At 40.9% G+C, this 15580-nt stretch overlaps 1 protein-coding gene across 1 annotated transcript; it reads right to left on the reverse strand.

Annotated features, from left to right (window-relative positions):
* Positions 1 to 5: 5 nt before the first annotated feature.
* On the reverse strand, positions 6 to 15569 carry LOC117295449 (regulator of nonsense transcripts 1-like). Its single transcript, XM_033778114.1, has 21 exons — positions 15007 to 15569; positions 14300 to 14448; positions 13344 to 13433; positions 12764 to 12973; positions 12233 to 12445; positions 11719 to 11888; positions 11073 to 11171; positions 10532 to 10640; positions 10109 to 10316; positions 9581 to 9651; positions 9284 to 9431; positions 8667 to 8798; positions 8168 to 8311; positions 7437 to 7650; positions 7012 to 7129; positions 6267 to 6566; positions 5640 to 5814; positions 5225 to 5318; positions 4577 to 4929; positions 4052 to 4183; positions 6 to 3684 (listed from the first exon to the last, which is right to left on the reverse strand). Exons 1-21 carry the CDS (start codon positions 15196 to 15198, stop codon positions 3580 to 3582), a joined length of 3426 nt encoding a protein of 1141 aa, XP_033634005.1. The 5' UTR covers positions 15199 to 15569; the 3' UTR covers positions 6 to 3579.
* Positions 15570 to 15580: the final 11 nt, after the last annotated feature.

Below are 15580 nucleotides of genomic sequence, written 5' to 3' on the forward strand. Positions count from 1 at the left end.
TGATATGCGTGATAACTTGTCTTATTTATTTGTCAATGGTTAAAATAATATGCCTTTAAAACTACATAAATCTGCCTTGGTAAATCTCTGTGAATAGAGCTTAAAATCGTTTTAACTAAATGCGGAAAAGCCAAAACTATCGCATTACTTGGGGGTAAAGAATATGATTTTATATTAGTTTACCCCTAGTCTTAAAGTCAAGACGGTAGTTGTTAAGCGCGGTGCAGTTACAGGGACGGTACACACCCTCGACCGTTGCCTGTGTATAGTCGCACTGTGACTTGTGTGTTAGTAACAAATATGCAGCGCCTAACGCCTTGTCATCAAGTCTTGTCTGGTATTGCTTACCAGTTTTCTGCCAAAGAGAAATCGTAAAATGGGATACCAGTCACAAATGAAAGTTGTATTTTGGCAAGCATAATGATAATTTTGTACTTGTCTACATCATGGAGGTACATTGAGCCCACATGTGTTGACCACTAGAAGTGAGTAACAAGCCAGCGAACAGTTATTTCGAAGTGGTTTTTTTTCACCAACCATCCACAACAATTTTTTCTGCTGTTTTAACTACTTTTAAGTAGTACAAGTATCTGGCACTACTAATATCTATCTCCTTTGCATATCGAAAATTATTCCCCGAGTTTTATTAACGGATATGAAGGCATGACATGTACACTTTATCAACCCATACAAAAGGAATATGGACATTTTCCATTGCATTTGAAAGATATGAAACGGCATTCGTGTAAAAAGAAGTTGTAAAATAATTACATGCATCTAAAAGTTTTGCAACAAGAAGTGATCGAAAACACTGTCGAGTATAGAAAGCATATCAGTGCTTCTAAAAGTTAGTTTTTGCTTTTAAAACACAAAACAGATGTTAAGTTAGTGCAACGAAAGAATATATTTTACAATATGTTTTGCTAATAAGACCAAAGCTGACCAAAATATTAATATTCCAGTAAAATTATTTTGTGTGTGTTATCTCCGTTCACTGCTTACTGTTTATAACTGTGACCTACAAATATTGTACACCAACATAAAGGCTTGGGAACGCCAACGAAGAGTGCAAACGTCCTATGGTTATTCAGTGACAAAATGTGGGAACTCATTTATGCAGCTAGAATAGCCAAATGATGACTCGACCTTTAAATTGCCATGAAACCCTAGCGGCCCAAAAGAAAAACGCTTCATTCAAGAAAAATGACAGTTGGAGAAATTTCAGTAACTGAAGATTCAATTCAGAACTGATTTTTCTAGTTCCGTCCATCTCATGTCGCTACATGACAGCAATTTGTACATATTTTTCGGAAAAAAACATGTTTCTGAAAGAACTAGTTCTAACCAGAACTATTAAAACAACTGCATGTCATGATCCCAAGCAGTATACATGTATTACCATAATTGCTCAACAAAATTTATTTTCAAGTTAAAATAAATCCCCCAAATAATTATATTACCACAAGTTTGCTTAAATCCAAACCTGGATTTATAAATGAAATTAATGCCTCACCCATATACTGTACCTGTAATTAAATCATCTACACTTAGATTAAAATAAATCGTACTACTAAGAACTAGAAACAAAAAAATAAACTAAGGGGACCACAAGGTCTGAAAGAGTGCAGGATAGATGTACCAATCACTGTTTCTCCGATACCAGACTACATGTACATCAAGGGCCCCCTAAGTTGTCTTAAACATGTGTGATAAATTTACAACACCTTTTTCTTTCTGATCAACAGTGAGCTGTTAACTGCACATTATCTCTTCAGTTCAAATACGGGGAAGAAAGGGAAAGTTAAAACTCAACAATCTCGACCGCTCTCTCTCTGACTCGTCACTACCGTTCAGTCACACCCCAAACTCTGGTCAGGCAAAGCAGTGTAATATGTGTCCGGCAGTTTACGGTTCCAGATATAACAATGCACTGGGACTGGGGTGAACTTTCTATGGCCATTTCATTCTTGAAATATACTGCCCAGTACAGGTTTTTATCACAGCAAAAAAAAGAAAAACCAGCCCACCATCATGAAGGTTATGCATGCTAAATATAACATGTTTGGCTAATGTTAACACTGCCAAGAATTGCTATTCACTTCTTAATTCTGAATTAAACCGAAACACTTGATGAAATTTTTACTTGGAAACTCTTAAATCCAGCACCCCCACTCCAAGACCATTACTGTAATTTGATTCCCATGACCTTGAAACCCCGCTGGTTTATGCCTGGTATATTACAAAGGAAGAACATTTTGACCTTGCAAAACTCTGCCTAAGCAAAACATGCAGTTTCTTTTTAAAATGGTCTAAAATGGTCTAAGAAAAACATGCAGTTACGTTCTAAAAATGGTCTTGGTGGTTTAGGGTGTAGATCCTAGAAAAGTAAGACAGGAAACATGTGTTGCTTTTGTTGTTTAATGATCAGTTGGAAATTTTGAAATAGTAATTACTGCACAAAGTTTTTATGTACCCAACGGTAGGGCCCCTGAAGTTCACAGCCATTTTGTATTTCTTGTTTCGACACTGTTTCCACACAGATGTCCTTTCCTAATTTTGTAACATCTTTGGGTTAGAAGACTTCTTTAAAATTTGATAATACCTTTTTGTCGCTCTACATCTCAGTGGTACATTAATTTGTGCTTTTTCCCTTCTACTGCACTGGTTTAAATTGCCGGATAGTGACTTGGTTGCAAGTTTGGGGCTTGGTGCTTGTGAATTTTGTCCTAGGAACAATGGCATTGTTTTAGACTGAAACACCCCTCTGAAATCATCTAAAATGCAAAAAGTAGTTTCACGACATCAGATATGCATTGGAATTGACCAATGTTGCACGAGTGCATTTCATTCTGTACTCTTCGTCCAACCACCAATTTTATTACCACCACCTCACCCATCGACAAGGGGAAATACCGTCAGTAATGATGCAGGCATGCTTTCCAGATACAATTCATTTATTATTCCAGAAGAAAAACTTTCCAGCCACCAATTTTTGGACATTATTAGCTACAGATAAAACCTCTTACTTCTGTCGCGAAAAAATGGTTACCGCCTCATGGGCAAGATGACACTATAAATGTTGCGGAAATTATTTTTAAACATGGTGCATGCCTATCGGATAGGATAACTTATAAGTTGCCATGTTTTAGTGTGTGTGGTGTTATATCTTATGTTACCCTCCATCTCTTTATACTTTAGGCATCATAACCTGTCTTCATGTGAACATGACACCCAGTACCTTTTCCACCCAAGGGACACTTTCCAACTTGCTTATTTTTTCTCATTATGCGGTAGTGCACTTTTGTTGGTCTATGTTTTCATTTAGACAAAGCCCTTTCTGATCTACCATGGCCTCGTCTTTCCTCGCCCTTCCACTTTTCCTTTTCCAGGTTTCTCTCTCTTTCTCAGGAGAACCCACTGTGTGCGTCTTTGCTGTTGATCCTCGTGTTTTGTTTTATCTCGGTGTCTTCGCCGCCGTTCTTCCACCTCCCCCCGGCTGCTTTTGAAGAAGGATGTTCGAACACATTCTCTCGCGATGTTTGGCGCGGCGTGTTTGCCGGCGCCGTGCTTCGCTTGGTACTAATAACCGAAGCCGTGCTGGTAGTTACGATCGCCCTGGTAGGTGGAGTCCTGAGACAGGGCTGCATCCATCTGGGACTTGAACTCTTCTCCCAGGTAGCTGTCCTGTTTGAAAAAAAAAGAAAAAAACACAAATATTGAGTTTGTTTATCAGGGTGTTAACACATCGAGTTGAAACCAACGGTTCTTTTCAGAACCACCCCAACTCATTCAGAGATAGTCATTACATGGTGTTACTGCAAACCTTTTTGAGGTGTTTATCGATAATAACTACTTTGCATAGATTTGATAAATGTACACGTGGAATCCAACATACAGGAATGTACTCACCTGGCTGTTGAGTAATGACCTTGCTATACAATCACGAGTTATGACCTTTCTATCACAAGTTATAACCTTTCTATACTATAAGTTATGACCTTGCTGCAGTATCAAGTACTGCGATAATTTATTGAGAGGGGGGAGTAAATACCTGCGACAGCTCCGGCTGAGACAGGCCTGGCTGGGAGAGACCAGGCAGGGAGAAGCCAGCCTGGGATAGGCCCGGTTGACTCATGGACATGCCTTGGGTGAGTGGGCCCTGGGAGAATGGCATCGACCCATCCTGAAAATCAGACAACAAACACTTTATTCAATACAGAAATATTCATTTCCATGACTTGATTATTTTTTTCATAAACACATAAGTTTTGGGAATTCAAACGCTGTGTTTGGATGAAAGGGCAGGCCCGATACTTTATGGTGGCAACAAAGGTCACTGCCTCTATGCCCCTTTGGTTATTTGGTGCCCTTAAAATACTACTGTTTCCTCAAAGGGCACCTTTGCCAGAGGAAAATGCCTTGGTGCCCTTGCCACTTCAAACACAAAGCATACAGGCTTGAAAGGGCTCTTTCATTATAGTTTTTAAAAAAACAGAATGTCTTGAAGAAAACGAAGGCTTTAAAAGTAGAAGTGTGATATTTTAATGAGTTTAAAAAACCAAACAAAACTACATACCTGACTCTGCATTGAGAGATTGTACTGAGACATATTCTGGCTAGAGTTGCCCGGCTGGCTAGCCCCGCCCATTCCTTGTTGCGAGCCTTTCCCTTGCCCCTGCTGCCCAGGTGGCTTGCCCCTCCTCTTGGAGTATGGAGGGGCACCCTTCCCCCGCTGCTGTGGCATGTGGCCCCCCATCGGTGGCCCCGGCATGCCCTGATTGTAGAAGTGATTGCCTGGTTGAGGGGGTGGAGGCAAGAACATGTTGACTGGTACAGGGACGTTGGCCCCCGCGAATTGGGCGGGGCCTGGCCCGATGTAACCCATCTGGTCGTGGATACGGCCTGGTCCATGAACAAAACGACTGGATCCTGCAAGATTTTAAATACAGCTCATTGTTAAAAATTGTTCACAATATTATGAATTTTTGCTAACAAATCATGAAAAAGATGCTAGGTTGATTTTTCGCAAAAGAAAATAGTTATAAAGATATACAGCTTTATTTTACAGATCTACAATAGAGTATTAAGCTTTCATTCAAGGTATTACCGGTAAACAAAAACTCCACCAACGATATGTGGTAGTTGTTTAAAAACTAATTACTGTCAGAATCATATTGCATTGCAATCTATGTATAGGACTGGTGTCCTGACTGAACGCACTGACCTCCTCCATTCATCATGCCTGATCTATCATAGATACTGCCTGGTATCATGGCCTCCTTGGCGCTGAACATTGCAGACGTCATAAAACGACCACCCTGCAAGAAAAAACAAACACAAACAGTAGAAGTATTAAGGAAGCGTACTAGGGTGGAACTTGGATTCAAACACATTTATTTCTTTGTCTTACTGTTGTGAGAATACCAATCAAGAGCTACCTAGTATAATGTAATGTACAAGTCTCAATAAATAAAAATCTTGATTTTTTTAAAAACAATTTCTCAAAACTACAGCACCTCAGCAAGTAAAATTTTAAAGGAAGCTTTCTATCATCTAACTGTAAATCTATGGACGTTTGTGTTTTGTGTCATACAAAAAGCAAAATGTACCCAAACTCTGTAACTCAAACTGACACTTACTGGGTTTGTTGTGTTGACGAGCTTCCTTGGCTTACTGAACTGAATCAGACTCTCCTTCAGGTTATTAAGAGGTCCTTCAACCAGGACCTTATGCTCCTTGTAGTAGGTCAGAAGGTGATTCCACAGTGGGTGACGTGACAGGACCTTGGGGTTACCCACGATGATCACACCATACCTGATACAAACAAACACACAAAAATGATGGGTCGGTTAGATTCATATGGACCGACCAAACACTAGGGCTGTGCGTTTTTCTGGTAACTCTTTTTTGAGTACTCAATATCCATTTTGATTCGACCCTTGTACTCAATAAAATATTCCTATTTTTTTCAAAGGCCCAAATATCGTGTCTGTTGGATGCCGTAGTGGCTGAAGTCCTATTCTGCGACGTTGTTTACCATAGCCGTAATTGAAACTGCTTGTTTCAGACATGGCCAGAGTCCATATTAACACAAAAACGTACCTTAATTCAGGGAATAAATAATATTTAATAACAAATTATTTAAACAAATTAAAAAAAATTGTTGTTTTTTGAATGTTTTTTTACTAAAAACATTTTCTGGGGGTGGAAGTTAAGAAAAATGGATTTCCGGTCAAAAACGGAGAAATCATATCCCTGAAACTAACCTGCAGCGAGTCAGAGCAACATTCAGACGGCGTGGGTCGTTCAAGAACCCGATGCCCTGATGGTCATTGGCACGGACACACGACAGAATGATGTAGTCTTTCTCCCGTCCCTGGAAAGCGTCGACGCTGGCGATCTCGATCTCCTGGTAGAGTTTGACATTCAGGGGGCCGCTGTACTGCATGTACTGGACGATGAACGCACGCTGGCCCTCGTAGGGTGTGATGATGCCAATCTGGTCGGGCTTGACGCCGGCACGCAGGAAACATGTTGTGATCTTTTCGACATTAGACGCCTCCGTTCTGAAAAGCAATTCAAAGACTTTGTATTGTAATGAAGGAAAACAACTGGTTTATATTGAAAATATTTACAGATTTCTTGTTCATTAATCGAAGAGTTTTACTGATAAAGTCTACAAATTTTTCACTCCAAGATTCACATTTGTTTACTTAGCCTTTGATTAAACATGGGATGAGAGAAAATAATGGTCCTCATTGGGATTTGAACCCAAGATCCGAGACACTCAGAGCAGATGCTCTACCAACTGAGCTATGAGGTACAGCGGTACACTCCCTCAGGTTTTCCCCAAAGAACCACATTTTGCTCTCGGTGTTGCATGGATGCACAACTCGGCAAAGTAAGTCTTTGATTGTAGTCTTTGATGTAAGATTTCATTGAGCAGGAATTCATGTGGTGCCAACTGCTGGTTGACGCTTTAACTTTTCTCTGTTAAGTACAATAAGGTACCTGTTTAAGAAGGAGGTACCGGAGCTGGAGATCTCCTCTTGTCCAGCCGTGGCATAGAAGAACATCGGTTTGTCTCGCTGGGGCCAGGGAAACTCCACTGCCTTGTTGATTCGATCACCTTTGGAGAGTGGAACAATCACAGAAACTATTAACAGAGGATGAAACTAGGCAAGATATTTGGCCCCGTAGAAGAAGACAACAAATTGAAAACGTTTTTTTTGCGTACAAGGGCACCTGTATTTTGGCTCAGATCCAAGTTGCACTTCAAGTGCGTACAAACGTCACTACTTACTTGCCCTGTCACCAATACAAACATCAAGAAAAACTTAAGGAAACTTGTATAAGAGGAATTACAATGTATGGGCATCACTTTTGTATTTTTTAAAGACTCAAAAGCCCGGATTTCTTATATAAGCTATACCCACCAGCTGCCACACCATTCTGCAGAGATCCCTCGTAGAAAATGTTGGATGGGAAAGCGCTGAGGGCCGGATGCATACGATACTGAACCTGCAATCTGATTGGTCGGATGCCCAGGACCACGAGACGCTCGAAGAGCGACTGTGAGAGGCCGGCATTGGCCGCTTTCTTGCACATGACCACTGGGCCTAGCTGACAATGATCCCCTACCAAGATGACCTGCACAAAGACAGTTTGATAAATAACATTGACTTGAAGTTCAACGTTCAGGTTTTGTTTCCTTTCCTTTGTTTTCCATCTTTGTGGTTACAACAACCACTTTCTTCTAACCCTTTCCCACACCGCGTATACTCTCCATCAAGTGTGGGGCTGTATGTTGCAGGCCTGTATGCTACTTTTTTGAAAGGGCAAGGGCACCAAGGCATTTTCTCCTTGGTAAAGGGCTCCCTATGAAGAAATTAAAAATTTCTACTGGAGCATTTCAAGGCCACCAAGGCAATGACCAGGGGGCATGGAGACAATCGCCTTTGTTGCCTCCGTTAAGTATCGAGCCTGGTATTGGTTGTCATTTGCCTTCGACAATGACTCCGCTAGGGTCAGAACATAGGGCTATTCACATCTTTTTTTCCCATTGATATCACAGGTTCTCTTAGTCAGCAGCTGATTCCCCTCTTTATCTCTTTAAAGAATACACTAATCCATTTCCAATTTAAAAGATTGAAAGTTCAATTCATACCTGTTTGCATCCGAGCACAATGGGTATGAGACACTCGGGTTCTGTGGCCTGCGTACTCTCGTCGATGAGAACGGCTCGGAATCGGAACCGGGCAAGACGAGGGTCCCCTGCTCCTACACAGGTACAGCAAATCACATCAGCATTCTGAATATCAAACAAATCATCATTAATTTCAACATTAATCAGACCACAGGATGTGCTTAAAAGGGTGTTGTAGCCACGGTGGACGGTGCTGGGCGGGCCTACCCTGGACTCACAATTTTATGCGACAGTTTAAAAACCTGGCATCATGCCTGAACTTGTTCTTCAGTAATGATGGCCCATAATTAAACATGAATAGTTTTGTTGATCCGCTCGCCCTTGGTGGACCAATTTGGCTGCTAACCTTTCTCTGCTAAGCAAGTATTATTTGTGTTTAAAAATACTGACGTTTAAAGTCTTAAAAGACTTTTCAGTCTTTTTTCAGTTGACGCAATTATTTTTATCCGCGGTGATTTACCTGGAGCAGTTCTCTCTCATTGTTCCTCTTGAGCGCACGGAAGCGTTTCTCGTCAGCGCTGGACAATTCTCCGATCTCATCCTTCAGAGCTTGCAGTTTCTGCTGCTCCTCGTTCCCTTCCATGTTTCGCACCTAACATTTTAAAAAAATCAGGCAGAAATGGAGTGAGGCTAATTGTGTAACTATTTAGGCAATGGAGGCTGACCACTTTGGAACCAATCTACCGGGCATGGTGGCATCGCTGGTTTATCAACAGCCAGTTTCATGGCACAGTGCAGAATGGACCAGTTAAAAATAATTGCAAAAGTGGCAGGTCGCCCTCAGATGACATTACAAGAGTCATTCGCACTTCAACCTCTGTAAGCATGCCATACGTACGTCACTAAACGACCACTCAGCAGCCGATTTCACGAAACGCTAGCATTAATCCTATCTCGAGTTCGAACGAGTAACCCGTCCTAACTTAGGACGGGTTAAATGCGTCCTACTGTCTTCGCATACGGAACTGAACTCGTCCTAAGTCCTAAGATTAACCCTAAGTTAGGAAGAACTTGGTGAAATCGACGGCAGGAACCATTATCCCTGCGCAAAAAACTTGTCCCCTATATCCAACTGACCTGTCTGTGGAGTGTGAGGAACGAGACTGGCGACTCGATAGCTTCTCTACTCTTGGCACATATCCTGACAACCTTCAATCCAGAACGATGGATCTTCTCAGTCAGTTGGTCCACAGCGATGTTACTGGGTGCACACACCAACACTTGCCTAGAAATAACAAAAACAGCCAATCAAACACCACTTCAGAGTATTATTATTGTCATGATAAAAACGTGAAATTTGTCTTTCCTATGTATAGGAACAATACATACACAACAACAATAAAAAACTTTTATTAATTTGCCAAGACTACATACCCCTGTCCTTGCTTGGCAAGATGGTAGACAACACTGGCTGAGGTGACAGTTTTTCCTGTCCCGGGTGGGCCCTGTTTGGATCAGCAAAATACATAACACATTTTAACTTTCGCAACTATATAATCATCACCATACGACCAGACCCGGCCAATATTGTTACTTTTTTGACAAAAAAAATTGTTATTGGTGAAGTGTCTGAACTACTCTTTTATTCCCATTCATGAATGCCCTGTTTGTCAAAAAGAATTTTAATTGGGGAGTCTGTAAACAATTCTGTAAAGTTTTCAACTGTTGTCACGTCTCACTCAACAGTTGTGAGTACGCACATTGTACTATGTACATTGAGTACCAGTATGTATTGGTTGCATTAAATGTAAACAAGCTCCTGTGAAAGTTTGCACCCCACGCATGTTTCAACACTCCTCACCCTGTGCATGGCCACGCAAGCTTTAGGCTAATCAATTCTAACACTAAAAATGAATGTCTGTAACCATGGTTCTGCGCACGCAAAAAGCTCATTACACTTACCTGAATAAGACTTAGAGGGCGTGTGAGCACCATGCGCACAGCAGACACTTGAGAGTGGTTCAACTCGGGGAGATTGGGTGCGGAAAACCGCTTAGGCAGGTTACTCTTGATCACCATGTTCTCCACCTCATGACCAAGGAGTTTATGATACAGGAAACTAGACACGGCTGTCTCGTCCACTGCCAGCGTCTTCAGGGCACTTTGCATTCTGGGGGTTGATCAATCAAGAAAATGAAACCTGCTTCTATAAGCACTCAATCAGTGTGATCAGCATCAGGTCTTGGCCTTGGTGCCCTTCAAAAGTTTCACAAAGACTTTAAGATTTTCAAATGGAAGTGCCCTTATCAACAAGGAAATGGGCTTGCCCTTTCAAAGATGAAATAACAGGCTTGTAAAAACCCCAAAACCCAGTATGTTCCTCACCTGTCAAAAGATGTGGATTTCCACACAAAGTCCACCACAAAGTTGTTGATGCAGTTGACGGGTACTTTGGCACTTATCTTAATCTCAACACAAATCTCATCTCCATAATCTGATCGACTGTATTAAGGTCCAAACTACATCTTAAATCACTCTACGTATACATGGTGTAGGTCTAAATATACTTTTTATGCTTTTGTTTTCTTTTTCAATTAATTTATTTAAGTTAATTTAATTTAACCTTATTTATTCTTTTATTTAATTCTGTATTTATTTTCCTTATTTCTTGCTTTTTTATAATTGTTTTTTTTCCCCCGTTAATGTTCTGTCTTGTGCTATTGTAACTTGTTTGTTGTACCTTGTATTGGTCGAATAAATAAAAATAATAATGATAATAACAAACAAAATTCAAATTTTTCCCAAGGGCAACAACATAAAAAAATCAGACTAAAGTAGGAAATAAATAATGCTCGAGTTAATGTTGCTAATTCTTGTATAATCTTAGTAAACTCCATACTGTATTTAATATTAACACAAAGGATACTGTCTGGTATCTTGACTACATGACCCACTCCTGACCAAGGTTCTTGCAAGTCACCAAGGTAGCGCAGCCTCAACTCATCTCCCTGCATCAATTTCAAATCTGTCCAAGAAGGGGTACAGAGAACAAAACATTTTATAAAATAGATTGCCTAGGAAGTTAGTGAGGTTTGGAATTATTTAAAATAGCGATATGGCGCCGAAATAACATCACCGCATTTTCGTGCAAGTTACAAGGTTTTGCAAAATCGAATACGTTTTTGTACTGATGCACCGATGAATAGGAACATTATTCAAACCAAAGAGAACTAGTCTATAACTGCAGGCACGTGAATACCAATAGTTTCCTGGTTGGGCTACCCAGCAAATAAATAGGGACAACCAGTGTTGTAGCCATGGTGGGTGGTGCTGGGCGAGCCTGCCAAGAACAAAACGAAATTGCCCCAGCACTCAAGCAAACTACACTGTGCTGCCATGCACAGATGTCCCCCAGATAGCATCTCAGCAATGATGACAACCATTCATGAAACATTTTGGTGAATTGCTCGCCCTTGGTGGACTAAATTGGATTTAGAGCCCAACACTAAAATTGGTCTAGCTACAACACTAGCTATTACAACACTTGGGACAACCTCTGCAGTGCACTGTACCTTCTTTCTTAGGGAAATTGAAGTAAGCCCTGGTCTTGCGATTGAGTCCGATGTCCCAACGTACAGACATGTTACTCTGATTCTGATTCTCCTTGGTCTTGCGATCATAATCTGCCTCCATCTTCACCAGAGGACCGAAGATGTTCTGGTAGGTGTAGGCGTCTTCATATCTAAGTAGGCAATGAATGGAGAGAGGAGTTTTTGTTGGATGGAATGCTTTAAAATAGTTAAATTATTGAAGACTTAACATAGAATGTAATAGAGATACAGCTACATGTTTTTCTTAATCAATATGTGTAATGTCCGCGTTGCATCATGAATCAATGTTAAATAACACGCGTATTAAGCCTATCGATGACATTTTGCACTTAGGAAAACAGTGTGAACATTTTTTTGCAAGTTATTTTTAAACAATGTAAGTTTCATCTTTAATGTTTTGAGCTTTTCATGTGTACACATTGCCATAAAATGTATTGAATTGAATGAATCCCCTTCTCCTCCCTGCCCTCCTCACCTCAACATGACCGAAGCAGGCTCCTCATCAGCTCCCGGTTTCTCCAGGTCTTCCAGCGTGGCTTCTGCGTTGTTCTTCCACAGTTCCTCCAGTCGATTGATCTGAGCGGCCGAGATCTGCCTGGCTCGGAGCTGCTCCTGCTCCGAAGGGACCTTGACCAACCAGCTGAGGAAGCAGCGGTCCTGAATCAGGGGCTGCCACTGGGTTGGATCCCTGGAAAGCAAAAAAATAAAATCCAAACATGGGTCCAAGGTCCAACTAGGTACTTATCAGACCTTTCTCCTATCTGGGCTGAATTTCATAAAGCCTATAAGCACAAAAACCTGCTAAGCAAAGACAAATCTTGCTTAGCAAAAACAGGTTACCAACAAACATAACATTATGTTTACATTGTTCATTCTTTTGCTGAGCAAAGAAATTTGTTAATAATTTTTTTCTGCTAAACAGTTTTATAAAAAATTGGCCAATGTAACCAAACCAAGGCTGAAAGAAAAAACAGGCCTTTTGATGATAAAAGATGGTTTGACATACCAGTTCATGTCCTTCAAGTTGCTCTGGGTGGCACAGGGTTGCCGGCAGAGCAGCACGACGACCGAGTCAACTTTAGCAGGGATGAAACCCAGTAGGAACACGTTGCGACATCCGCAGTTGTAACACTCGAGGGCAGTCTCTCCTACGGGACTGTCGCGGTGAAGGGTGACCTCCTTACACTTGGCCCTCACGAGGTGGTTGATGATATGGCTGTAAGTGTCAATGTTAATTTGTTAGCAAGTTATCTATACCTTTTTATTGCAATGTCACAGCTTGAATTAATGCCAACCAAGTTGGAAAACTATAGAAAGTTGTCTAAAAAGCAATGGTCAAAAAAGGTTTGCCCAATGAATAGAAACAACAATGCTGTAAAGTGCCTTGATTTAGCTACTAGGATCCTCTACAAAAAAAACTTTTTTTAATTAATCTTCAACTATACTCCACTCTACAGTCACTTCACACCAACTATTATTTGGACTTGGATAAGACTGGTACGCCTGGCCCAGTGACAAGCAATGGTTAATTGGGCCTACAGTCCTCAATCATCCGAAATCATGATCCTCTTAAAAATTGGTGTTACCTTCCCGAGGTGTTGCCACGGCCATTGCAGAACCATTTCTTAGTGGAGTTGCATAATACCACTGCAGATGGATCGTGGATGCCGCAATACCTACAAGAAATTGTCAAAAACAGATTATTATTTTATCATTGTAAGTATGGAAGTGTCGTGGCCGAGCGGTTAAGAGCACCGAATTCAAACTCTGGTGTTTCTGATCAGCAGAGTGTGGGTTCGAATCCCCAGCCGTGACACTTGTGTCCTTAATCGAGACACTTTTAAGTGTCTCGATGCTTCGTCCTTCGGATGGGACGTAAAGCCGTTGGTCCCATGTGTTGTGTAACGCATGTAAAAGAACCCAGTGCACTTATCGAAAAGAGAAGGGGTTCGCCCCGGTGTTCCTGGCTGTGGCAGCTGTATGCGCCGTAGCACCTTGTAAACCCTTATAAGGTGCTAAACAATTGGGTCTCAGAATTCATCACTGCAATAACCTATCTTTTTGAAAGTTTGATATACTCAGCGCCTTGAGTACCTCGTTTGATAGATACGTGCGCTATATATAAGACTTTGATATTATTATTATTATGATTTTTCAAAGAGGCGATGAAGGTCATGAACTCTAATGCCTTGTTCTTGGCCTGGATGCCATTCAAAAAATAATCCCTAGAGCAGCTCTTTACACAATTGCAAAAATGAAAATGGCCAATCATGGCGCTTCTGTCAATGAGGAAAACCACAAGACAATCAATTACGAAGAGACTTGGATGAAGATGCTTGAGAGCAACATTATAAATACAGTTTTTCTGAGCAATATGCAGAGTTTGTTATCTTAGAAAACTCAAAAGATCGACATAGTAAGCCGGTTGTCACCTATACCACTATTACCAATTTCTCAAGATTAGATAGACAGGAGTAAGTGTAGAGATTGCTTTCGTGAATATCGGCCAGATATGCTACAAGAAGCTTGTCCCTATCTTTACCTGCATGCATGATCAGGTAGGTCTTTGGTGTAATACGTCTCTTCTTCATCTTCTTCAAAAGTCAAGTCCTTCAGTGTTTGTACGGTAGCTGCAACGTTGTCCTCAACAAAGCCATTCTGTACTGGCTTTGCATCCAAAGACAACCCAACCTGGAAAAAACACAGCATTGACAATGTTGTTAAAATGCAAAAACTTATACACTCTTGCATCGACTTCAACACTACCGGTACCTCACCAACTACGCAAAGAGACCAAGATCCTAAACATTGGCTTATTATACTACAAATTAAAATCATCACATTATTGTGAATGTTACAAATTGCACTTTTTTCATTTTTTTATTACTATTTGGACTTCTGAGGGCAACTTTTGCAGGCCTGATACTTCACGGAGGCAACGGAGGCGATTGCCCTTTGCCAAAGAACTTTGGCAAGAGTTTGTAATTCCATGTACAGCCACGATGATCATGAAAACAGTGTGACATAAATAGCAAATGACACGCATGCTAAAAAAATGTAATGCATTCTTCATTCAATCAATTCAATTAATTTCCACTGTTTTTCTGGGGAAATCAATTTTAAAATCAATTTTAAAAACCTACTGAAAAGCTAGATCTAATTTACAAATATATACAGATATACAGCTAACACATGTGGATTTGATCATTTATTATAAATTTTATACTGTGAATCATCAATGATTCTTACTTGGCTCTGACTCTGCGACACGACATCAAGCTGCGATGCCTGGCTTTGGGTCTGCGTCTGAGACGGCAGGGTGAAGTCCCCTACATTATACTCAAAATCCGTCCCCTGCGTGTCGGCTCCCAGTAACTCGCCGTCTTCCGTGTCCAGAAAAGTCAAGCTCTGCGAGCTCGGACCGTACGCATCGACACTCATGTCTCACTTCACCTACTCCAAGGTTCCTCAAACAAAACTGATCCCACAGATGATGGGTTTTATTACTCCGCTGTGATGAAAATTTGCAGCAATTTTGTTTTTTATTTGAAGTAGAAGTTTCGTTTTGGAAGCAATGCGTGGAACATGCGCGCATTGCAAAATGCTCGGTGGCCTTTTGATGACGTAGGCGTTCTGCACAAGAATCGATGATGTCACTCAAAAATAATTTTCTTAAAAGGAGACTTTTGGGCAATTTTTTCCTGTTAATTCATCCCAGAAGAGGAAATTGTACACTTTCATTTCGAGAAATACAGTCTTTTTATCCCATGGAGATAAAATTACAGTTTTGTCACGACATCGGATTTCCGCATTCACACTTTAC

Source organism: Asterias rubens, chromosome 10 (genome assembly GCF_902459465.1).
Source record: "Asterias rubens chromosome 10, eAstRub1.3, whole genome shotgun sequence".
Lineage (NCBI taxonomy): Eukaryota > Metazoa > Echinodermata > Asteroidea > Forcipulatida > Asteriidae > Asterias > Asterias rubens.

What these genes read in the sequence shown, in the direction of transcription:
- LOC117295449 (XM_033778114.1), bottom strand. Translation starts at nt 15,198, where the DNA reads ATGAGTGTCGATGCGTACGGTCCGAGCTCGCAGAGCTTGACTTTTCTG. An exon ending in CCTGCTTCGGTCATGTTGAG is followed by an intron (nt 11,889 to 12,232) that starts GTGAGGAGGGCA and finishes TTGCCTACTTAG; the next exon opens with ATATGAAGACGCCTACACCT. An exon ending in AAATCCACATCTTTTGACAG is followed by an intron (nt 10,317 to 10,531) that starts GTGAGGAACATA and finishes ATCAACCCCCAG; the next exon opens with AATGCAAAGTGCCCTGAAGA.